Below are 24,810 nucleotides of genomic sequence, written 5' to 3' on the forward strand. Positions count from 1 at the left end.
TCTTGCCAGTCTCTTCACATAAATGTGAGCTCCCTGATTCCCTAGCTTCCTGCATTTCAGCTTTGTTAATCATCCTCAGTATGGAAGACTAATGATCCTTATTCATCTCATTCATTCCATGGGACACCTGTTTATTTTAATACCTAAATATGGCCATTAAGTATCAGGAATTGCATTTTCACTCATTTGGTTATGAGAAGACCTATAAAGCATTGCAGTATTATTTCTTTTTTAAAGGATATATTCGGAATGTTTTTTATCCCTAAAATGTGTTTTTTAAAGCAGTTTAACCTTGAACAATATAATATTCAGTTTAAGCGATGTCTTTTTTAGGAAAAAAGAATGTTCCCTAATACCATTTAGTTTGTCATATTTCAAATTTATTTTCTAGTTGTTTTTCAAGAAAACTTTATACTTTACCTTCATTTATTCCTTTGCAACTCATGCTTTTGTAATCATTCATAGTTATTAACTCCTCTTTTTAAGTTGGTCACGGCTACATAGTCCCAACTAATTAATTCCCTTTAAGTTAATAGCAGATAGCATTTCATTTTTTAACCAACAGAAATTAAGAGGAGGAATAAAGTTACTTGCCCATCGGCTCACATAAAAATTAGAAGATGCAATTAAGTTTCAGTGACATGTAGTTCAGGGCCCTGACACTCCTCAAGGCATTTTTCACATATTTCATACATACTCCAGCTGGTTTCCTACCCCTCACCCTGTCCCTCACTGCTCCCCTTCATTGCCTTAGCACGTTTCTGTTTGTTTACTGTGTTCTCGGAATTCAGGCAAATGATAGAAGTTCTTAAAGAGACATGCTAGGATTTCACCTTCCATTTCCCCTTTAGTATTAATTCCCTTGTATGTTAGTTGACTGTCTTACTTGTAAAATGGAAAAGATAACCCTAAATAAATACATGATCAAGAAAGCATTTGATGAAAATGATTCGGTTATAATATTTAGTGATATTTACAAAATATTCTGTTAGAAAAATAAAAGCCAGCCTATCCGGGGCCTGGAAGAGACCCCACGAACCTCCCTCTTACTGCTAACAGAAAGAAACATTACTCACCTCTTCATCCAGTTTGGAAACCCTTCATCCTGCTCTCCATTTCTTTTCATTACCTGTTAATTCTTATTTTCTCTATCTTTGAAAACTTTCAGGAGTTTTTCTTATTGTAGGAGTAGTTCTCTCCACACTTTCCTAGCCCCATTTTTTTTGCAAGTCTTTCTTATTTTTGTTTCTCTGACTTAAATGTAATATACCACCTAGAAATAAATGAGAGGAGAATAAAACCCTAACCCATTATCTTAAGGACTGAGGGAATTTTGAAAGATAATTTGGGTCAAGAGGGGTTTCAGTATTTTTTCATTAGCATAGAAGGGATACTTAGCACTTACGTACCACCTCTTAACTCCAAAGTGCTTTATAAATGTTACTTTATTCACATCACAACATAAACATATTGAATGACTGAAAATTAATGCTAAATCAAATATATGAGCTATAATGTTCTAACTGTATTCCCTAATTAATACCACGGACTACTTGCATGCATAATTATATGTAAATTAGATACTTTAGATTAATTTTTTCATTGAAGAACCAAGCACTATATGCAATAGTATTTTAAGTTGATGAAGACAATTGGGTGGAAAATGTAGCCACTGATTTTAGATTGAGCTTCAAAGACATATATTGCAGTTAAATTACTGCTTTTGCAGAATATAAACTTCCTGTTTTCAAAACAAAGTAGGATGGTGTTGCCTCTTTTTGTGTATCATTCATGAGCAGTTAGAGGTTTAAGTTAAATAAAAGGGGGAGAACATGTTGCACGAAAGAGTTGAGAATTCCGAAGGGAGCGGACGGTTAATCTTTTATATGTATATAAAAAAATACTCTCAAAATGATTCAAAAATTCATAATACAGCATTTTATATGAGACACAATTTTAGCTTTATGTTTCAAATTGTATTTAAAACAGTATCTTTGAGACGCCTGGGTGACTCAGTCGGTTAATGGCTGCCTTGCGCTCAGGTCATGATCCCAGGGTCCTGGGATTGAGCCTGGCATCGGGCTCCCTGCTCAGTGGGGAGTCTGCTTTTCCCTCTTCCTCTGCTCCTACCTCATGGTCTCTCTCTCTCAAGTAAATAAATAAAGTAAAAAAGTAAAAAATAAAACAGCATCTTTGAGTAAAAATCTTAAAGTCCTTTTTCATTCCATTATTTGTTTTATTATTTATTTATTTATTCCATTATTTATTTTATCTAATACTTTTTCTGTGGCTCCTGGACTTTTGCAGGTACATTCAGCCCTCAGTGGGGAGAACAGACCATAATTGGGAGAATGCAGAAGAAAATTTAGATTATCATTTTTAAAATGAATATATATTAAAAACAGAGATACAGAAGTAAAAAAGTTGAAGGACTTTCCCTGAGAGAAAGGGGAAAAAATATTTCTTAGTAACCAGGTGTGATATTTTAAAATAGTCCAACCAAAGCCCATGAAACTAGCGGACAACTAGTTAAATGTGCCTGGTTTTAACTAAAAGACAACTCCAGAAAGACAAATAAATGTTGGCATATAGCATATCCATAACATAAAGATTGGAAACTTAATGCCTCCGGAATGAGACACAAGTGGAGGGTTTTGCCTCTTGATCCGGGTGTTGTTTACAAGGATATATTAGCTTTTTTGAATTCCTGCAGCTGTACCTTCTGATTTGTGCACTTTTCTGTATATTATAGTGCAGCAGAAAGTTCAAAAATGAATAATTTAAAAACTCACTGCCATTTAAAAAAATACTGTATTTACCTAGGATTGGTGGGTTTTGTTTTTTAATTTTACTTTCTTAGTAGTATGATTCTGGAGCCGGTTCATAATTCTGAGAGAAGAATTGTATAAATCCTAAGCTTTACTATAAATTTTTTTTTTGTATTCATAAAAGGTGGAAACAGGAAGGTGCTCTGACATTAGCCATGCCATGAAGCCCTCCACACACACAGTGATGATAAAAGCACGTTGGTGAGCCTGCCCGCCTCCCTTCCATTTGATCTCTTTTGGGAACAGAGCAGGCCATCATTTGTGAAAGTCGTCTTCTTGCGAGATGGATAAATGCATTCTCTCTTCCTTGCCACAGGACAAATGGAAGCTAGTAATTTCTAGTCCCACAGCAGTGAATACAAAATCAAAAGAGGCTAACTTGCTGCAGTGACAGCTTCAAAAGGAATTCTTTTTTGAAGATTTTTTTTTTTTCTTTTTGTGGTGCTGGTTTATTTAGTGCTGAAGCTTGTCTGCTAAGCCAGCCTCCCACAGCCACCAGGAAAACCTCTGTGCAGGTGGTGTCTGTATTAGCAGTGCCCCTATGTCACTGACACTTGCTAAGCAAATACACATTTGCCATGACAGCTCAAGGTGTTAGTGCTTTTTGAGTGGAGATTATTTTCTATCAGTGTATCTGTAACTGGAGAGTCCTGATATTCTGAGATTGTGATTTCAAGGTACCATGAATTCTTTAGGGGAAATCTGGTGACTTGAATTTTGTTTTGAAGAAACTCTAATATAGAACTTCCAGGTATTCATTTTCTGGTTAATTGGGAGGATTATCTTTTTTTTTTTTTTTTTTTTTTTTTTTTAATATTTTATTTATTTATTCGACAGAGATAGAGACAGCCAGCGAGAGAGGGAACACAAGCAGGGGGAGCGGGAGAGGAAGAAGCAGGCTCATAGCTGAAGAGCCTGATGTGGGGCTCGATCCCATAACGCCGGGATCACGCCCTGAGCCAAAGGCAGATGCTTAACCGCTGTGCCACCCAGGCGCCCCGGAGGATTATCTTTTTACTGAGTACTGTCAAGTGACTATAAGACCTGCATTTATAATACAGAGGGTACCCAAACAAAAACAAAAACACGTTAAAGAGCTGTGTATTGCTTCGTTAAAACCAAAGCGAACACAAGACCCCGGTCTGCTGTTCCCACTATTCTTTCCTATTTGCCTCCTCTGCTTGTGTCCAGCTTATCCGCTACAGCATTTCAAATGTGCAGAAATAACCTTTTTATATAACTATACAGTCCAACTGTGTAGAAACAACTTTTTTTTTTAAGCAACGTGGCCCAACTGACATAACTGACAGCCATCTGTTCCAATGCGAAGGAAACTGGCTGTGTTGAATCTATTAGGGGACCGCACTCTCCACTCTCCTAAGGGATTTTCCAAGTAATTTTGACTACATGAAAATTTCCCTGACTTTAGAAATGAATCCCAAGTAATCTCCCATTCTTGGTCACCTTGGGAGCCATGATGTAATCTCAGCAGAACCTCATCTGTCCCATTAACTTAATATTGTTAATTTAGAAGAGAGAACCATAAGGTGAAGATCAAGCCAGCTTCACAGGCAAAGCGTTATTACACTATCTATGTACATACACTACGGCAAAACGATTGGTGTGTAGTATGATCTCCTTGATTCATTTTTGTTTGTTCAAGACAGGGAGAAAGTCAGGAAGGTGGCTTTAACTTATTATGTTCAGAGCACTCTGAGAGGATGGAAGGGTATGATACAGTTGACTACTTGCTTATAAATTTTGTGAAATAAGTTTTTATCATTAAACTTGTTATTTCTTTGTCTTTCATAAGACTTGGCAATGGTTCCAGTTATGCTTTGTCAATACTTCCATAAGGGAAGGATCCATTATCCAAAACTGTGGTTGGAATAGTAGATAATGGGTATGCTTTATCCTTTACCTTCCTAGGAGAGTACAGTGAATTGAAATCCACTCTACGACTGTCTTCCTGAAGGATTTTTCCAATTAGTGGAATGTAGTTTATAACAATACATTGGTTCCCCCAGGATCGATGGTTAACCTATTTCTTTATTGAAGCAGGAAACAACCAGGACAAGATGAGCTCATGAAGTGTAGTAGGCTATCTCTAGAGGGAAAGATTAGGAGAGACCAACAGTCTTCTAAGGACCTACAATCTAATAGGTTATTACCATGCATTATTCCGCATAGTTACTTTACTACTTAGCCATGTATCCAAGCAGGAACAACAAGCTATTATTAGAAAAGCAAGCTAAATAGTTTGGAATGGATAACCTCATATCCCATGCATTCACCTCCCATTAAGAGAAATGAGCTTCCTGCTTAAGTGGATGTCCTTAAGTACCACTGGTTACTTATCCATTCTTGCTTAAGTCCTTTATCTTAGCTTTAGGAGATTTCATAGATAAAATGCCTTAGAAGTGCTTAAGAAATAAAACTCTTTTTCTTTAAAGTAAGTAATGTTTACTAAATATTAACATAGGAGAATTAGTTTTGATACCCAGGTGTGTCCCAGTTAGCTGAATTACTTTGGCCAACACTCTTAATCCCAGTAGCCTCTTTTTCCCTACCTATAAAGTGTAAGAATTGAACTCCCTCATCTTCAGGGTCCCTTTCAATTCTGAAATTCTGAGTCTATATATTTGATAAAATACCTTGCTGTGGTGATACATCTCTGCCTCAGCAGAGGAGAGCAGTTTCTCAAAAAAGGCAAGCTTGAGACCCTTGTGGAGTGGTCGTCCAGTTTTCATCTGGCTCAAGATTAGATTCTGATTGAATGCTATTTTCAGGTCTTATCCAGTGTCTGGAAATACTTGTTTCTTCCATTATTGGACTACTTTTAGAAGTCTTACCACTCAACTATTGGTACTAAATTACAGTCCTATGCTTCTAAGATATTATTAGACTTTCTTACTTTATGTATCTTTTTAAAAATAATTTAACTTTTCCACTATTACTGTCTTCACCATTACAGAAGGTTCTGGTACATACACGTGACATTATAATGGAATATAATGACATATAATGAAATCAGTCCTGATATCATCTGATACCTACCTGGTGAATGAAGTTTCATCTCCATATCTCGAAATCCATTAGGCTATAATTGTGTCTTACTAAAAGAGAACAGCAATCATGAAAGGTCTCTTCAACAGGGATGTCTTGGGCTCAATCTTCAGTAAGTACAGAGCATTAATAGCTAAGAGTCAAGTATTCACCAGTGTACCTTGGAGAAAGAGTGAACCTATAGGCCAATCCGATGAAGAAGAGAATGATTTACTTTGGAATAAGAAAACTAAAATAAGATAAATGAAGCTAGCTGGAAGGAAGAGCTGTCAGGATTTTTGCATGAAGACAGTTGTACAGGATAAGTGAATAAATGTTGCTTAAAACAACAATTTCAGTATCAGGATAAAAAGGCCTCACTCTCTTTTCTACAAACATAGGATCCTGTTGAACTGACCCCTAGTCTAGGCCTCAGAAAGAAGCAAATTGTCTTGGGTCTGGTCAAAGGGAGCTTTATTACTAAAAGTTGTGGAGGGACCTTAAAACAATGTATTATCAACTTTTTCGTGGTCCTGTGGTACCCAATCCAAAAATTTCATTTTAGCCAGACCATGGTACTTAGGGCTTACTAATATCTCTGTATTTCACTGATGACTGTGCTCTGTATCTAGCCGGTACAGAGCCTTCTGAATCAGCATTTCTAGTCCCACTTTGAGAGTATCCCTATTTTGTGCGGTATCTTTAAAACACCATTTCAATACCAATTCCTTTTTTTCACCATCTCTTTACTCATTTAATACTCCCATGTTCCTTTCCCCTTTTCTTCTCTCCCTGTGTTACTAGTTGAAGAAATTCTGTGTGTTCCAGTTTCTTCAATTAAAGAAATTCCATACCTATGACTATGAAAATATATTTCTTAAAAGAAAATATTCATGTGTGGAAGATTTTTGCAATCTGCCCATAAGAGGAATAATAGTAATAATAACTACTATGTATTAGATTTTAACTATGCTCCATTTAGAGTGCTACGTTCTTTACATAGATTATCTCATTTATAGACTGCAGTTTCTTAGTGTTATCAATATTGATCACAAGTACTAATCTACCAAGTATTAAAATTGATAACCTTCCAAATACCACTCATTTTCGGCAAAGGAACTCAGCACCTAGCTGAAACTGATGATCTTATAAGGCCCTATGGTCAAGTAACTGTGTGATTAAAATACACAGATTAATTTCAAACTTTCCACCCGGCAAATCTTACATTGGACATGTACAAATGTACAATATTTATGTGGAAATATAAATTGGGGAAAGAGTCCACTTCCTATTCTACCTTTCTTTCAGAAAATTCAATCCTACAATTTCATGCCATTTTAGTTATCTGACTCATTACCGTTCCCATCTATTTTTAAGCTATGGAATTCCATTTCTCCGACTTCTACCTTATGTCAACCTTTCCATCTATTTCTACTCCTCTCCTCTCTCCTGTTTACTTCCATTCTAGTCACAGAATCAGCCTTTCCAACCAGCTTTTTCAGATGGCTTATGATTTGGATATTCTGAGTTCATTTTCTATACATTTCTTAACTATCTCAGCCCTGATTTCATTTTTTTTGTTTTATGTGGTAAAATATTAGCAGAGGCATTGATGTATATTTTAATGATACTAAACCGTATAAGTTGTCATCCATTTTTATGACGATGCATGTTAGAGACAGATTTCACATAGAGCCTAGTGAATTAAAATGAATGAATTCTTACAAGACGTCGTATCCCGTGGCTGAGGCACTGTGTTACGGTAGAAGGGCAGACAAAGTCAGAGCACACTGGAGAGCATCAGTACAATGTGCAAAACCAGCAGAAGTTTCTGAGTTCACCAGAAGTAAGAGCGGAATAGAGGTTATGGAAATAATAATGCGTCACTGTGGCAAGGATCACATGTTGAGTTAGAAGGTCATAATCTTCACACCAGACACTAGGCTGAAACCGGCTTCTCTCCAAAGCTGCTACATCCTATAGGAATATGAGTGGATCCAGGAGTCCTCCAGGTCCCCGGACCACCTTGTTTGAGGGAGTTCCAAGTTGGTCCCCCTGGGGCTTCTCACTGTGGGTATATACAAGCACATGGGCTCTTGAGGTCAAACTGTGAAGAGTAGTATGAGAAGAGACCACGATCCTTTACAGTAATAAAATTTGACTTTGAAATAGTATATGTGGAACAATTGACTCTAATAATGTCGAAAATGCATATAAATATGCTTTATAAGTATTGTCTTTACTTGCACATAACTTCTAGAATTGTGAACTTAAAATATCATTGTTAAAATGTGTATTGATCCATTACTAACAGAATTTCTTAAAGTCACGCAGAATTATCCCGTGATTAAATAATGATGGCAATCTGAAGTGTTATCCATAGTTTAAAGCATAAAATCTACATGCTTACACAGATACCCACGCATGCACACAACATAGTTTTTAGAAATGCCTCGTTTCTTGCTGGTTCAGAGGGTCAAATCGACCAGATAACTTTGATGTAAACAAATTCCTTCAGCAGTGATGCAAATATTCTATCTAGTGTTGTTTTTAAGTGATCTCGTAACTAATTTCTATTCTTTATATTTTTATTTCTTGAGCTTTTTACAAAACAGGCATGACTTTTACTTTGGATTCTTGTATGTATATTCGCCAGCCCTCTACAGCCATATAAGATTTACATTATATAAGAAAAAAACTTAGAGTCTCTAAAATTCAGTCTTTCCTAGAAAGTCATTATAATGCATAAGTCAGAAGTGCAGTATATTTTCTTCCAGAATGTGTTGATCATCTCATAAAAACTCATAATGAGGTTTTAGCACTTTTGCTATTATTGTGCGGTAGCCTTGACTTTTTTCCAGGATATGGCACGTAGTTGATAAACATGGGATCAAAAGAAAACCTGTACTATGTCTTTACCGTGGAGTGAGTGGTGAGACTGCCTCACTTTTAAAACTCTAGAGTGAAGGGGCGCCTGGGTGGCACAGCGGTTAAGCATCTGCCGTCGGCTCAGGGCGTGATCCCGGCGTGATGGGATCGAGCCCCACATCAGGCTCTTCTGCTATGAGCCTGCTTCTTCCTCTCCCACTCCCCCTGCTTGTGTTCCCTCTCTCGCTGGCTGTCTCTATCTCTGTCGAATAAATAAATAAAATCTTAAAAAAAACAAAAAAACAAAAAAAACAACACATCATGCTTCTCTTTAAAAAAAAAAAAACTCTAGAGTGAAACAGATATACAATTGCATAGCAATGGCTATTATTTAATTTGGAGAAAACTTTGCTAAGTGTGGTTATTAAAAAAAAAAGTCTTCAAATCAAAATTTGACCTATATACTAACATACATAAGTTTCTGACCTATTTTTTAGTTTTAGCCTGAGTAGAAAGCCCCTCAATTGAGACAATTCTAATCAAGAACGATATTATCTGATAGGAAGATGCACTGTCACTGTGGCAATAGCTGGTATGTGACTATTAGTAACATTCCTGCTACTCTTAAATTTGGTGACATTTCATCTTTTATGATAAATTTCTTTAATAGTTCCTGAAATGTGTTAATTTATTTATTTACTGTTCCCATTTAATTTTTTTAAGGTCCTGGTTAAGAATATTAGCCAAGTTGGATATCAGACTGTAGTTCACTTTGTTCTTTCAATGCAAAGATGTAATGTAAAACCGAGAAGCAATTCTCGTTGCACATTGGCCCTTTTGCTTAGACGGACATTGTATGTGGGGGAAAAACTCTCTCCTGATTTATTGTGAATTAAAATAAAAGATTACAAAGCCTAACATTCTGTAATTAGTAATCTGTAAGTGCCAAGTAATGTACTAGGTGATACTTTATATAATCCTGTCACTTTGCTTAATATCTTCCAGTGGTTTCTTTCAGACAGAATAAAACCCAAGCTCTTAACACACTCTGCATGGTGTACAAAATCTCGAGCCTCGTGGCCACTGCATCCTTATGGGACCACATTAGATAAAATGGCTACCCACTATCACGTTATCCTGCTGAGTTTACTGGGTGACATTATCTCGTTTATATATTCAGTGTTTTGTTTTTCCATATGTCTCCTACCTCATTTCTCCTACCATGAAAACAAGAGACTTGAATATATTATTTTTCACTATATCCCCAGTGTATAAAATAGTGTCTCAATAGAAAAATTGCTCAATAAATATGAACTGAATGAATGGATGATTACCATTTCTCAAAATAACTTTATAAGATAGATATGATTTTTTTTTATACACATGAGAAATGTTTCCTAAAGCCGGCTAAGCTAAATAAGTAACTCTCTGGAGTTTAGAATTCATTTGGCATGAATGAATGGTATACTTCAACCATTCTCTTTTCATCAGTGTACATAATTCATTGGCTAATCATTTCTAACGTAGTACAGACTAGCTATATTTACTAAATCTCATGCAGTACATTTAGGAAACCTCATTCTTAAATATAATTTTTTTGGGACACCTGGGTGGCCCAGTCGGTTAAGCCTCTGCCTTAAGCTCAGGTCATGATCCCAGGGTCCTGGGATCGAGTCCCAAGTGGGGCTCCCAAGAGAGAGAGCCTGTTTCTCCCTCTGCCTGCCACGCCCCTGCTTGTGCTCTCTCTGTCTGACAAATAAATAAGTAAAATCCTTAAAAAAATAATTGTTTAATAAATTAAAAAATAATAATTATCCTTTCTGTATTTAAAAGCATAGACAAACTTAAGATAAACCTGTGTTGTGTTGTTGTTGTTATTATTATTTTCTCCTCATCTCTTTGAAACTCCCTTGAGATTTTATTTTATTTTTTTAAAGATTATTTTTTTTTGAGAGAGAGAGAGAGAGTTGCACGCACAAGTGGGAGGGGGCAGAGGGAGAGAGAATCTCAAGCAGACTGCACGTTCACGCCGACTGCCCAGCATTGAGTGTGGAGTCAGAGGTGGGGCTCGATCTCACGACTCTGAGATCATGATCCTGAGATGACAACCCTGAGATCACGAACTGAGCCAAAACCAAGAGTCAGATGCTTAAGCGTCTGTGCCACTCAGGCGCCCCAACTCACTTGAAATTATTATGAAAATAGCACTACACTGGAATTTGATTTAGGAGGCTGAATAGAGATCTCTTTGTAAAATGACAAAAACAACCAGATTAAATATAAAATGTTTATCATTGCACTTATTTCTTTTTTTTTTTTTTTTTTTTTTAAAGATTTTTTATTTATTTATTTGACAGAGATAGAGACAGCCAGCGAGAGAGGGAACACAAGCAGGGGGAGTGGGAGAGGAAGAAGCAGGCTCATAGTGGAGGAGCCTGATGTGGGACTCGATCCCAGAACGCCGGGATCACGCCCTGAGCCGAAGGCAGACGCTTAACCGCTGTGCCACCCAGGCGCCCCTCATTGCACTTATTTCTGTACTATCATTGTTAAAATGAAGCTTAATACTAAATTGAGAAATTTCCTTAATCTTTTATTGCCAAAGTATTAAATATGAGTTGTTATACTTTCTAAATTTTATTTCCGGTAAATCAAAATATGTATCTTGTTAGTTAGGTTTCCTGTTATTATAAATTACTGTATGAAGCTACCTTTGTTTTTCTCATAAGAATTGCAGCTGAAAGAAGGAAATTTCCTTAAAACAATTCCATCTGCTGTTACTTATTATCACACTTCACTTTTTAATTTCAAGTATAAATCTGTTAATCTTGCACACACACACACCAGTTATATTAAAATTAACTCTCGAAATTGAGATATAATGTTTTATAAATACTTAGAATAAAGTGCGAAGTGGAAAGAATTTAGCATATACAGAAATAGAAGGAATGAGTAAGTAGGAGTTACTATTCATGGTCTCCGTGGTGACAAATCAGCAAGTTCAACAGAGATAAAAATTTGGATGGGTAATTTAAATTTTTACCGTCTTTCTACTTGGGGAAGGCAAAGGAATAAGGGAGAGGATTTGAAAGAGGTCTTTGAAGTGTCCTTGGCAAAAATAAAGAGATACTCAGAGGCTTTCCACTGAAGTTGGGGTGAAAATTACCATCAGGTTTCTATTTAGAAGGTGGGAATGGGCAAGGCTTAGAAACCAAACAAGCTGATTCCTGTATACATATCAAAGACATTACAGATGCTAACCATGGACAGATCTAGAAAGCTTAAATTATGGACTACCGTTTTTGAAAAGTAGAGAAGCTACTTGTTTGGAGCCAGCATAGAACAAACTATTCCGTTAGTCAGCTTTTCTGGGTGTTTCAACAAGATAGATCATTCACGGAGAGTAGCAACAACTTTCTTCTGTGAGCTGTGACTCGTATCTAGTATGGCTTCCGGAAAGCAGAGAACGCATCAGTTTGATGAGTCAAGAAAAAAACCACAGACTGCTTGAAATGATAGTTTTGTTGTTGATGTCGTGATGCATTGGAGATGACGTATATTCATGAATATGAAAATACTCTGTAAGCTATAAAGCACTGTACAAACAAAAACATAGTTTTGGCTTGTTTTTTTTTAGTATTGAGTTATAATCATTTAAAACTTAGTAGTGCGAAATCCGCTTTTCACATTTTTGTATTTAAGATATGTATTTTGTCTCTGTGTGTTTTCAGATAATCACAAAGACTGTTCCGGCGTGTCCTTACACCTCACACGCCTGCCGTAAGTATTTCCAGTTACCCTGACTAAATGATGGCTTAAAGATCTTTGAGAACTTACATGGGGGAAATCCACCATAGTCATTGTCTATTGCTATATAACAAATTATGCTAAACTTAGTGGCTTAAAACAACAAATATTCTGGGCACAAGCTTAGCTGGGGGCGGTGGCTGGTCTCACACAAAGGCTGCAGTCAGAGGCTCAGCCAGGGTTCCAGCCATCTGGGGGCTCCGCTGGGGTGGAGCCACTTCCAAGGTCACTCACACGGCTATGGACAGGATTCAGTTCCTTGTTGGCTGTTGGCTGGAGGACTCCCTCATGTCTTGTCTTGTGGACTCTACACAGGGGAGCTCACAATATGGCAACTGGCTACCCTCACAGCCAGCAAGAGAAAGCAAGAGACAGGCATGCAAGATGGAAACCACAGCCTCGTTGTAGCCTGATGTCAGAACTTAATGAATAATATAGAAATCTGATAGGTGAATAAAAGAGTTGCCACAGATCTTCATACTGTGACTCCTATGGGGGAAACAGAGTGAAATTGCTTTTACCTTATTCTGTTTGTTAGAAATAACCAGTCCCTAGGTCCAGTTACTATGCCCAGCCCGTGCTCAAGGGAAGAGGTTTAGACAAGGGCATGAATGTCAGAGCTAGGAATTATTGAGAGCTGTATTAGCCAGAATTCTCCAGAGAAACTGAACCAATAGAACGTACACACACACACACACACACACACACACACACACACACGTACAGAGAGAGAGAGAAAGAGAGAGAGATTTACTTCAAGGAATTGGCTTATATACACAGTTGTGGGGGCTGGCAAGTCTGCTATCTGCAAGGCAGGCTGGAAATGCTGGCAGGAGTCAGTGTGCAGTCTTGAGTCCAATGCAGTCTGGAGGCAGAATTCCTTCCTCTTCCTGGGGACCTCAGTCTTTTCTCTTCAGAGACCCACCCACACTGTGAATGGTAATCTGCTTTACTCAAAGTCAATAATTTAAGTTGGTCCCATCTAAAAAGTGCCCTCACAGCAACATCTAGGCCGGTGTTTGACCAAACTACTGGGCTCTATCCCTAGCCATGTTGACAAAGACGATTAACCATCACAGGAGCATTTAGAGACCACCTTCCACGTGCACCATGCCATAAAAAGTGTTTTTAGCTATTTGCCCAAAAAAATAAGTTATTTTAAGAAAAAACATGTATTCTACCTCTTTTTCCATGTTGTTTTCATTTTCACATGAATCATATTTTATAGATCAGTGTATTGAAATATCTCTTATTTTTCTAAGGCCATAGTTGTGATGTTTCAGGTAGTTGATATAAATGTTACTGTTTCCTGCAGACAGCCTTTAATTGCTGGCATGTACCTGATGATGTCTGTTGACACTGTTATTCCACCGGGAGAGAAAGGTAATTCTCTTTTAGTATTTACCATTATCTCATTACTTGATCTATAGGAATGGCTTTACAGTATTTTTTTAATAAAATTTTGAAATGATCTATATCCCTGAAAATTAAACCAATTTTTATTATCCTTAGATTTTGAGTAGATTTCTCTATTATTCTCTATTATTCCAGTAGTTTATTATCATCCATTCTTTTATTGAGATGCTAAGGGTTAAGGCCCATGGGTAGGTAGTAGGTTATGTAAATGAAAGAATAAATTTTGGCTGTTTTACAAATCTGCCATCCATCCTCTAGATACCAAAGACCATCCTCATCACGTATGGTGACATAAACCACTGCCCAGATTATCAGGTTCAAAATGCAGAGGCTAGCAGATCCAAGACTAACTCAGTCTTTGACATTAGATGTACTGAGCTTAATTCCCTATTTGTAAAATGGGGGCAATAATAGCTGATTCTCCTAAACTTACAAAAAGCTATTGGAATAAGTGTAAGATTATTTACCAATGTATCTGATCATCTGATGAAAATGCTATGTTAAATATTACTCCTTTGTTTTTACTGGGAATCTTGTAAAATGATTGACAAGTATGGTCTCATTGTTACTGTTCACCTATTATCAAAGACATATTTATTGAATAGCTACAGTGTTTTAGAGTGAAAGGAAAGAGAAGTAAACTGAAGTGGTTCCTTCTCAGCAGGAATCGTCAGTGTAGTTATCTTAGGTGTTTGCAGCCAGTTGTTAAGCTTTTTCTACTGCATACATTTTCATGATAAAAGTAGCAAATTACGCCTGTGTTTTCATTGACAGGGTATCTTGTTTTGGCGCTAGTCACTTTGTTTATGAAAGAAATTAAATGTGAGGGCAAGAGGTTATTAACTCATTTTAGTAAATTGGTCAGCACATAATAAGCACTTACCGCCTGCTGAATACCAGAGTGTGTGTTTACTTTATAGGAAAACACCCATGCCTAACATCTTACGAATAACCTATACATACTTTTAGACAAGAATAATGTTATTTTCCAGTTGGATAGTGACCTTTTTTTCTGTGTTTTCATTTCTAACAGTGGTGAATTCTGACATTTCATGCCATTACAAAAAGTATCCAATGCATGTCTTTGCCTATAGAGTTCACACTCACCATTTAGGTAAGAACTTTAAACTACAGGTTAAATTATAAATATTTACATTGGCATTTGCTAACGCTATAAATGTAAAATGTAAATTATATTAGACCTTAAGTCTGTTTCAGTGAAAGATTTTGCATAATACCTTGAAATCGGGTTTTTCATCATACCGTTTTCATTAAAATATCAAATTTTATTTTGAAAAAGGAAAGCTAAAAATGCCTTTTATTTTTCTAATACTTTAAGATATTATATGATTATAATTTATGTTCATTACAGGTAAGGTAGTCAGTGGATACAGAGTAAGAAATGGACAGTGGACACTGATTGGACGCCAGAGCCCCCAGCTGCCACAGGTGTGTAGAAACTGGTTTAATTTTGAGACAAAAAAATATCAATCAACAGATAGTAATCTTAGAAACCCTCATAGAATCCTTGTGAATTTCTCTAGGACCCTAAAATCTCAAAATTACCTTTATTCTTTATCTAAGCTGTGTATAACCTCCTTTTTTACAACTTCCAACTTGATGGTTTCTCTTAACATCCGTAAACATGGTGGTGAGTCATGTGTCTCTGTGTTTGTGTCTTCATCCTCTCTACCCAGAGTGTGCCAAGCCTCACATTTTAATAATGTCTCTAGTAGCATGTGGTTCTGAGTGTTATTGGTGATTTTAATGAATCATTGTGTTTCTCTTCTTGGTAGGCTTTCTACCCTGTGGAACACCCGGTAGATGTTAGTTTTGGTGACATATTGGCAGCAAGATGTGTGTTCACTGGTGAAGGGAGGACAGAAGCCACACACATTGGGTATGGTTTTGCACATTCCACTATTTAAAAAAACTTTATTGGGTCAAAGCGTGATTATAGGTGATAGTTATCTTCGTGAATGAGTTGCACATTTTTTTACTGTCACGAACAATTATAACAAACTGTATATCGCATTTTCTCATTTTAGAACTGAGTGATTAGGATAAACTCCAGAACATGTGCTTCTTTTTTTATGCTTCCTTTCCTCCTGTTTATTCGAAACCTTCAGTGTCACACCTCTATATATTATAGATGCCACAAGAGTGGGTATTGTATTACTTCCTCAGGCTCATTTAATAAAGAAGGATATAATTGTTCATGAAATTTTTTTTCTCAAGTGTCCTTTTGCCCTGTGTTCAAATTTAGGCAAATATATAGCTTCCACATTTGGTGGTGTCCATTAATTATTCAGAACTGTGATTTTTTTTTTCTGTCTGTTAAATCTTCTGTGTATTCATTGTTTTCCAGTTGTTTAGTCTACCAAATGGGAATAATATTCAGCACTTTTCCAAAAGAGAACATTGGACTTTAAATAATTTTCAAAATATTGAGCCTCCGTGAAATAGCGTATTTTATAACCCTAAGTAAAATTTTCAGGGCACTATGAACTCTTTCAAAAAAGGTTTGCGTAAATTAAAAATGAAAGATAAAGTCTTTTACTGTGTTTCTTTTGTTTTGTTTTTTTGTCGGAAAAGAACCAAGGAGGCTTTTTTCCATGTTAAACTAGGTTATAAAATATTTACTCATGCCACCTGGAAGCTGGAGTTTTAAACCATTTATCTTTGATCAAAGAGAAGTTGCAGAAAGTAGACATCCAAAAATAGGCATTAGATATACTAAGGATGATTCTTATGATGACAACACTAGCTGTTGGTTGTCAGGGGAAAGGGAAAAGATACTGAAGCAGGTAAAAGAATAAAAGGCATTTGAGACAGTGGAATAGGATTTTTTTTTTCTGTCACTCTAAAGGGTTGTTGTATTAATAAACATCAATTTTAAGGCTAAAGATAGCACAAACAGAAAAAAATTATCAAGTTATATTAAATGAGAAGCGTCCAAGAGTTTTGCTTTTGGATAAATTTTGTAAGTTCGGGAAAGGGATTTGAGGAAAACAATAAAATTATGACGTTGCATGAATGGTAACTATAAGAAAAAGCTTGACCAGGGGCGGCTGGGTGGCGCAGTTGTTAAGCGTCTGCCTTCGGCTTGGGGCGTGATCCTGGCATTCTAGGATCGAGCCCCACGTCAGGCTCCTTTGCTGGGAGCCTGCTTCTTCCTCTCCCACCCCCCTGCCTATGTTCCCTCTCTCGCTGGCCGTCTCTCTGTCAAATAAATAAATAAAATGTTAAAAAAAAAAAAAAAAAAAAAAAACCTTGACCAATGTAGACAGAATTAGATTTGAAGAAGTCAGACATTCTCTTCTTACCAGCCATCATCATTATTATTATTATTTTAAAGATTTTAAAGTGATCTCTGCACCTAACATGGGGCTCAAACCCACAACCCCAAGATCAAGACTTGCCTGCTCCACTGACTGAGCCAGTCAGGTGCCCCCTTACCAGCCTTTAAATATATGAGTCACAGGTTGTTGATCAGCTGTTCTCCATTCTATGTTAGTATAGACCTTCCAAAACTTTACTCAAGTGCCATTGGTTATTTTATTAGCTTTTGAAATAGGTAAACAGAGTAGGAAAAAATCCTTTTCAACACATTCTGTGTATTAGTGTACAAGTTCAAGTGTGGAATAAGTAGAATTTTTTGCTTAAAAGTCCCTTAACAATTTAGAAGGGCTTGTAACTTTGGCCACATTGTATCCTTTAAGTATCCTCTGTGAGGCAGTATCAAACATAGAAATTAGTGACTTGTTACAATGCCACTATGAGAGGTCAAACTAATGTCTGGAAGCCTCTTTCTTTTTTTTTTTCTTTTAAGATTTTATTTATCTATGTGACAGAGAGACAGCCAGTGAGAGAGGGAACACAGCAGGGGAGTGGGAGAGGAAGAAGCAGGCTCATAGCGGAGGAGCCTGATGTGGGGCTCGATCCCATAACGCCGGGATCACGCTCTGAGCCGAAGGCAGACGCTTAACGACTGCGCTACCCAGGCGCCCCTGGAAGCCTCTTTCAGTTTCAGGAGTACGGAATAATTCAGTCTTTTAACAAATGTGCATTTTGCTTTAAAACAGTACCTTAAAACAACTGTACCAATCTATCTTTTTGTAAATCTCATGTGGGCTAAAGGGAATGCCATTTTGAAATACAAATGAAATAGAAAGAAATTCCAGAAAGCTAAGTTATTGTATGGGTCCATATTCTGAATATTTAATTTATACTAAGGTAGCATTTCCCCCCAGTGGAATGATAAACTAATAAGACAGGTTTGAATAAAATTTAAATATGAATAAAAATTCTCATAATAATGCATAGTATTCCTGCATCACTTAATATGCATTTTAGTTTTAGAAAGGTAATAGCATCAGTGCATCTGTTTTATAAAATACAGGATAGCACTTCCACAGGGAACTATAGAATTACGGTGGAGAATGTAACCAGTAAAAGAAAACTAGTATTTTATGAGTCTGTTAAATGATACTCTGTAAATCTTTCCCTGTTCTCCCTTCCTGCCTAACTCCCCACATGAATGGACAAGATCATGTAGTCCCCCTGGGCTCAGGTTTGAACCGTGAGCATGAAGACTGCTCAGATACAAGGCCGCTTACCACAGGTCGTGTGGGGCCAGCAGATGCCCCTCCGTGCACCCGAAGAACTACCAGCGTCTAGCTGTTACCTTTCTTATTCTGCAACCACCTGGAAACTAGGTTTTGCGGGAAAATTCTATCAGTGGCCTACCAAGAAGACGTTCAGCTGAGTAATTCTCCCACCCAATCCAAGCTTAACTCTATATTGAGCTAAAAATCTTAGGACTGGAGAAAATTTTGCCGGGTGGAACACTCGCAGTTAGCTAATAAAAAGCCCTTTTAAAAATAGGGACTGATTTTTTCCTAGCAGGGACGCGTCCCAAAATACAACCGTTAGTTAAGACAAGACATACTAAGAAATTTACCAAATGGTAGTATTTTTATCTAGGTATATTAAACTTCCTTAAAATTGGTAAATATGAACAATATGTCTTAGACAAAGTTGCACCAACGTATGTACCGACAGCATAGTACTATCAGTGCAGAAGCTCGCGTGCCTGACTGCATTACATATTTTATATTCAATATAACACGTCTCTAAAGTCATTTCAAATGTTCAGTCAAGTTTAAACAAACAAACAAAAAAGAATTTTATGAAGTCAGCCAATTAAGCTAATTAAGTCAGCTAATTTGCAAACATTTTAAATTAACACTTGAGAGTTGGTAGATAATATTTACCTATTTGGTCAATTTTGTTGCGTCATATTTTTCCTTTGGAACCAGTTCTATCATGTACATATGAGTTTGTCTAATGAATATTCATAGATACCAAACACAGCACTTTAACCAACATTTTAAACTATATTATATGCAAAGATAAAGTTATATGGTCAGAAACTCCTTAATGTATAAGTTTAAAAGCACCATGAATCCTCTGAAGAAACGACTCAAAGTTTTGAAAAATAACTTCTTCAAAGTGTTCATACTTCTTTCCAAAATTAGTATTTCCCACCATTAGTTTTTGTTTTGTTTTGTGTTTTTAAGGCCAGCATCTGTTGGGTTTGAGGGGCTGAGGGATGAGGGAATCATCGAAGTGGACGGAGTATCACTGTCTGAAACACAGTCACAGTGTATGACGAGATTTGGGTTTTTTAAACAGCATATTTCAGGACATTTGGTACTTTCTTAAATCTCTATTACAGATCTTTATAATATGAAATCATATATTTTATTGAAACCTTCATAGAACATAGATAGATGATAAGTAGATAGATAAAGAGATAGATATAAACATTTTTCTGGAGTGCCGTAGACCGAGTTCGTAAAATCGAGCTGACTCAGCACCATGATCTATTCAGGGGTAACAGGTTATGCCATAGCAAGTTGTAAACATTTATTAAGATAGATTATCCATTCCTCCTTCCTTCCACAAATACTTATTGAGGGCTTAACTATTTTCAAGCTCATCACAGTTTGTCAGATTCAGAGCCAGCTGGTCTAAAAAAGTAGTTATCACATAAGCACTTTATTTTGCATGAAGATGAAAGAAATGCACCACTGTAATTTTGGAATATAAGCGATGCAGCAGGCATCATTTAGGGAATCACACTGGCGTTAGGAAATGCTGAAAGGGCCATGCAGTGGAGCCAGGGCAGACGTGTGAACACAGCCTCCCTCCATACTTTCTCATATTAATGATCATTAGATTGACAGAGTTGAATTGCATGTGTTGTCCTCTATGGAAAATAAGGGTAGATGTGTCAAAATTCTCCCTTAGGAATACAGAAAGCAGTTTAATTTAAAGTCAGATTTTTTTTTTTGATTGAAGGAAAGATGGATATGCAATAAATTAGGCAAACTGGTTTGCTGATACTAAGGGAGATTTGAGTCCTGACACATTTAAGATGTGATAGTTTCTCTGTCAGATCGGAACTCAGAGTTACCCTAACTCCAAGTTCAGTTATAAATGGAAAGGCATAAAATCTGACTCTTTTCTTTTCCTTCATCTCTTTAATGAATTTTTCTTTGTAATGGCAAAGATTCTAAAGTTATTTGATCAGCTCATTTTTGTATCATAGAATCAGTACCTTAAATGAATATCTGTGAGCTGATTATACTCTCTCACAAAGTCACATGTTTAGAGATGAACACAGGCATGCGGTTCCCAAACAGGTAAAATGTGGAAGGATCTGTCCACAGATTGGTTGCAAGTTTCATTGATTACTATATAAATTTACTGATTTTTTTTTTTTTTTTTACTTTCACTGATTGGAAAAGTTTGCACGATTATTTTGCTTTCCCTCTCTGCACAATGATTCAAGGTCTTCTAAGCTAAAGCTATATCTTCTGTTCCTTTTCCCTCATCTCTCTCTCTCGATCTACACATTTTTCTTCATTTTGAAGGGGGAAGCGTGGACACTATGGTGAGAGGCTCTGGCACCTGCCATTCCTTTTATAGCACACAGTTTTCTGACCAACTCCAATGATGTTAACATGTGATTCTTAGAAATGGTGTTTTGACACATGAAGACGGGCGTAGTGATCAGGTGTTTGTTTGGGACCGCACCTCACTATTTGCTTGCATTTCACAGGAGAGGCAATTACACTGACAGGTATCAGATTCAGGAGTGAGAAGCCAAATGACTTTTAAAGCGTGAACAGAGCTTCCCACGGCAGGGATTCATTGCTGTGGTCTCTCAGGGGCTCTACATTTTCAGAGCTTACAGAAACCACATCCCTGTTCGGAAAATATTTTTTTTTCCTTCCCTTGCTGACGTCATTACTGTTGCTATGGAGAGGAAGTGAGTGCCACATGACATTGCTGGAAAAATCAACATTGACGTATTTTTGTACAGCAAATAGTCCACTTCATGGCTTGTTTTTTATTAGCAGAGGCTTGCTAAAAATTGTCAGAACACCAAAAAGGAAACATTCATTTGCGCAAACTCCCTTGGAAATGAAAGTCTTGTGGAGGTGTACCAAAATAATTCCCTCCTAATGATAGTGAGAGGATGAAATACGTGATAGCCCATGTGAACTGAGAAAGAACAAAACATGTGTTAAACTATGAGGCATTGCCTTGTATTATTTGGAACTTGTATCTTAGAAATGTCTATCCCACTGTTTTAAAATCTTTTTTAGCAATTGAGTCTGTCAGCTGTGCAGCACTACCCCACTGAGGTCTGAGCCTTTAGAGGAGGTGAGGACTGATGTCCTTTTGTATCATTCCCGAAGCTCTCTTTACTTCCCTGCTGTAGAAGCCGGGGTGTCAAGTCAGATGTCAGGGGCACACTGATGATGTCTTAGTATCAATGCATGATTCTCGGTTCATCTGACCGTGAGGCTGGAGGCAGTTATCAAAAACAAGATCCTAGACTCTCGGGGTTAAATGGAAAAAGCCGTTTTTAAAGACTTGTAAATAATATATGATATTTCTGTTGAAGTGTTCTGAATTTTACCATTATTAAGTAAATAATTAAGATTTTTCCATGAGGAAGGTACTTTGCCCAACCTGCTAGTTTTAGCAAATGGAAGGAGGACTAAAGCATGAAAGGATTTGGAAGAGGAGAGACAGTATGTCACTGCTACTTAAATGCCATTTCCATCTGTGGTATTTGGTGGTATCAGTGGAGTGACTGCAAATGGATACTCCATTATGAAGTAGAACTATGCCTTTGACAATGTGCTTTAGGTGCTGAAAACTGTGATGGGTTTTAATGAAAGCTATAAAATAAATGCACAGTATTTCCACCTCTGAACCCATTGCTGGCGGATTTACTGATTGTATTTTTCTTGTATTAAGAATGTGTTTTATGTGAGCGGCTGATTTGTGATGTCTCTTATTTATTTTTTGCTTGCAGAGGCACATCTAGTGATGAAATGTGCAACCTGTACATTATGTATTACATGGAAGCCAAGCACGCAGTTTCTTTCATGACCTGTACACAGAACGTAGCCCCGGATCTGTTCAGAACCATACCACCAGAGGCCAATATTCCAATTCCTGTGAAGTCTGAGATGGTTATGATGCACGGACATCACAAAGGTCAAACTGGTATTAATTTAAAGTGAAATATGATTTTGCATTTTGTATTTTCTTGTGTGTCTCCCCTTGACTCTATAATTAATTTTTAAAATCATCCACCTTCTATCAGTCACATGTACACATAATCCAGTTCCCACCTTTCCCTCTTTTATAACCGACCTACCTTCCTGACATGCCCCCATCAAAACAGTTAAAATGAAGAATCTCCATTAGTGATGAAACAGACTGGTTTGGGGACCAGTTCAATAAATATAGCTCTTTCTTCATTTAATGCATGTTTCCTCGCTTCCCCATTTGATTCTTTCCATAGCCAGTAATGACTTATGCAATTTATGGATTTATGCGCCGTGTTCTAAAGAGTGCTTCAGTTTGCCAATGAAAATGGTTATCGTCTCCAACCATACCCTAAATTATCTATTCTAATGGGCCTCCTCAAGCAGAGAAGAGTTCTTGATTTATGAGGCATTACTAATCTTGGCCTTTTTGGTCTCATTCTCAGAATTGTTGATGAACTTACTCTTCATCTGCAAAATGATCATACTGATTGTCGTTTCATTAGTTTAAAATTGCAAAACGCACACCCTGTTTTATTGGATGGAGTATGCTGAGACTTTAGTGAGTTTTACAGATCCAATCTTAAAATACCAGATCACCTTCTTAATGTTTTTCTATTGGAAATTTTATGAAACAAGTTTGCATAGCAACTAGGTCACTTATTGAGATCCTAATAAACTGATAGAATGTGCCTTAAAATGTTTTCAAATTATCCTTAGAATGTCACTAAATTCAATTTTTAAAAATACAAGCAGTTTTATTAATGCATTTTTTAAAAAGATTTTATTTATTTATTTGACGGAGAGACAGCCAGCGAGAGAGGGAACACAAGCAGGGGGAGTGGGAGAGGAAGAAGCAGGCTCCCAGCGGAGCAAGCAGCCCGATGCGGGGCTCGATCCCAGGACCCTGGGATCATGACCTGAGCCCAAGGCAGACGCTTAATGACTGAGCCACCCAGGTGCCCCTATTAATGCATTTTTAGAATTCTGTATCGTGTATATATTACTGAAAGGGTAGTTGATCTAGTTATTAAGTCAGAAGTCTGGTAATTGGTGGTTACACTGGAGTTTTTTTGTGAAATAGAGCATTTTTACCATATGAGTTCTTAATACTGTTGTTTTTATGAAACATAAGGTCCTGAAAATATTTTTGTGTTGATGGTATATTTCCAGCAAACTATTTAACGTATGTGATATATCCTGCAAATTTATGCTCAGCTTTTTTGATCCTTTACAGAAACAGAGAACCGAGACAAGACTTCTTTACTACAGCAGCCAAAAGGAGAAGAAGAAGTGTTAGAACAGGGTATGTATGCATAGTTTTATAACTAGGCCTAAAAAAAGTATTCATGTTCCAATTAGGCAATCAAATTTTAAAGTTACTGAGATATTTTAGGTCTCTTTATCAGCCTCCATCCCTGTGTATTGCTGTTTTATATAATACATAATTCATGAGAAAATGGTCAATTGTACTTTAGCTTTGAAAGTAAAATTCCTTGTTGTAATTTAGACCCATTAGATTTTTCTGTCTTTGTTGTCGTTTTTTTAAATATGGTAACTTTTATAAGTAGTGCAAATATAGTCATTAGAAACAATCGGTGGGCTGCTTTTGAAATCTAAAGGACTTTACCATTTAAAGTCTTGTGTGCTTTGGGCGATGTGTTCATTGACTATATTTGAAAGGAACTAAGACTTAACCTTCATCTTGCCTCTCTTAAGTCATCCTTCTCTGCCTTCAGTAAAGCAGGAGGGATTACCCACATCGGCATCTGTAGTTGTGTTAGGTTGCCATCCAATGAGTTAAGAAAGCATCATTCTTCCTCTGATCTGTTTCTTTGCAGTAGTGATACTTGATCCTTGTATGTCATATCCTGCGTGTATTGGCACTGAAAAACCATTCTTCTCAATCTTGTTTTCGTACCAAGTTTTCAAAAGATGATACCTTGTGTTAGGCGTTGGAGTATGTTATCAAGTCTTTTTTGGCCTAGATAGGATATATTTTAAAACATTAGTTTCATGTTAATGCAAGCACACTTCTTATGACAACATAAAGTGTACAGGAAATCGATAGGATTTTTCTGTTGGCAACAGATAGAAATTTCTCACTCTTTGGGTATTGTAAACCACTATTGGAATTCTTCAAAATGTATTCTGTTAGGTCTAGGTCAAAGACAATACTCTTGCATTAAGAGTATTTACAAAATTAAAGA

At 36.9% G+C, this 24,810-nt stretch overlaps 1 protein-coding gene across 50 annotated transcripts in view; it reads left to right on the plus strand.

The window, feature by feature from the left end:
* The window catches only part of PAM (peptidylglycine alpha-amidating monooxygenase), a 271,170-nt gene that overhangs the window by 190,090 nt on the left and 56,270 nt on the right, over positions 1-24,810 (plus strand). For 30 of the 50 annotated variants that reach the window (XM_048221066.2, XM_048221072.2, XM_048221075.2 and 27 more), the window contains 7 exons: positions 12,473-12,521; positions 13,864-13,931; positions 14,998-15,078; positions 15,337-15,413; positions 15,761-15,864; positions 22,363-22,556; positions 23,838-23,906. In XM_048221066.2, the coding sequence (XP_048077023.1) occupies positions 12,473-12,521; positions 13,864-13,931; positions 14,998-15,078; positions 15,337-15,413; positions 15,761-15,864; positions 22,363-22,556; positions 23,838-23,906 (642 nt within the window). The remainder of the gene's footprint in view (positions 1-12,472; positions 12,522-13,863; positions 13,932-14,997; positions 15,079-15,336; positions 15,414-15,760; positions 15,865-22,362; positions 22,557-23,837; positions 23,907-24,810) is intronic. The other 20 variants (XM_048221085.2, XM_048221063.2, XM_026498535.4 and 17 more) reach the window with 1 other exon arrangement.

The sequence above is a fragment of the Ursus arctos genome, unplaced genomic scaffold (genome assembly GCF_023065955.2).
Source record: "Ursus arctos isolate Adak ecotype North America unplaced genomic scaffold, UrsArc2.0 scaffold_5, whole genome shotgun sequence".
Taxonomy (NCBI): Eukaryota; Metazoa; Chordata; class Mammalia; order Carnivora; family Ursidae; genus Ursus; species Ursus arctos.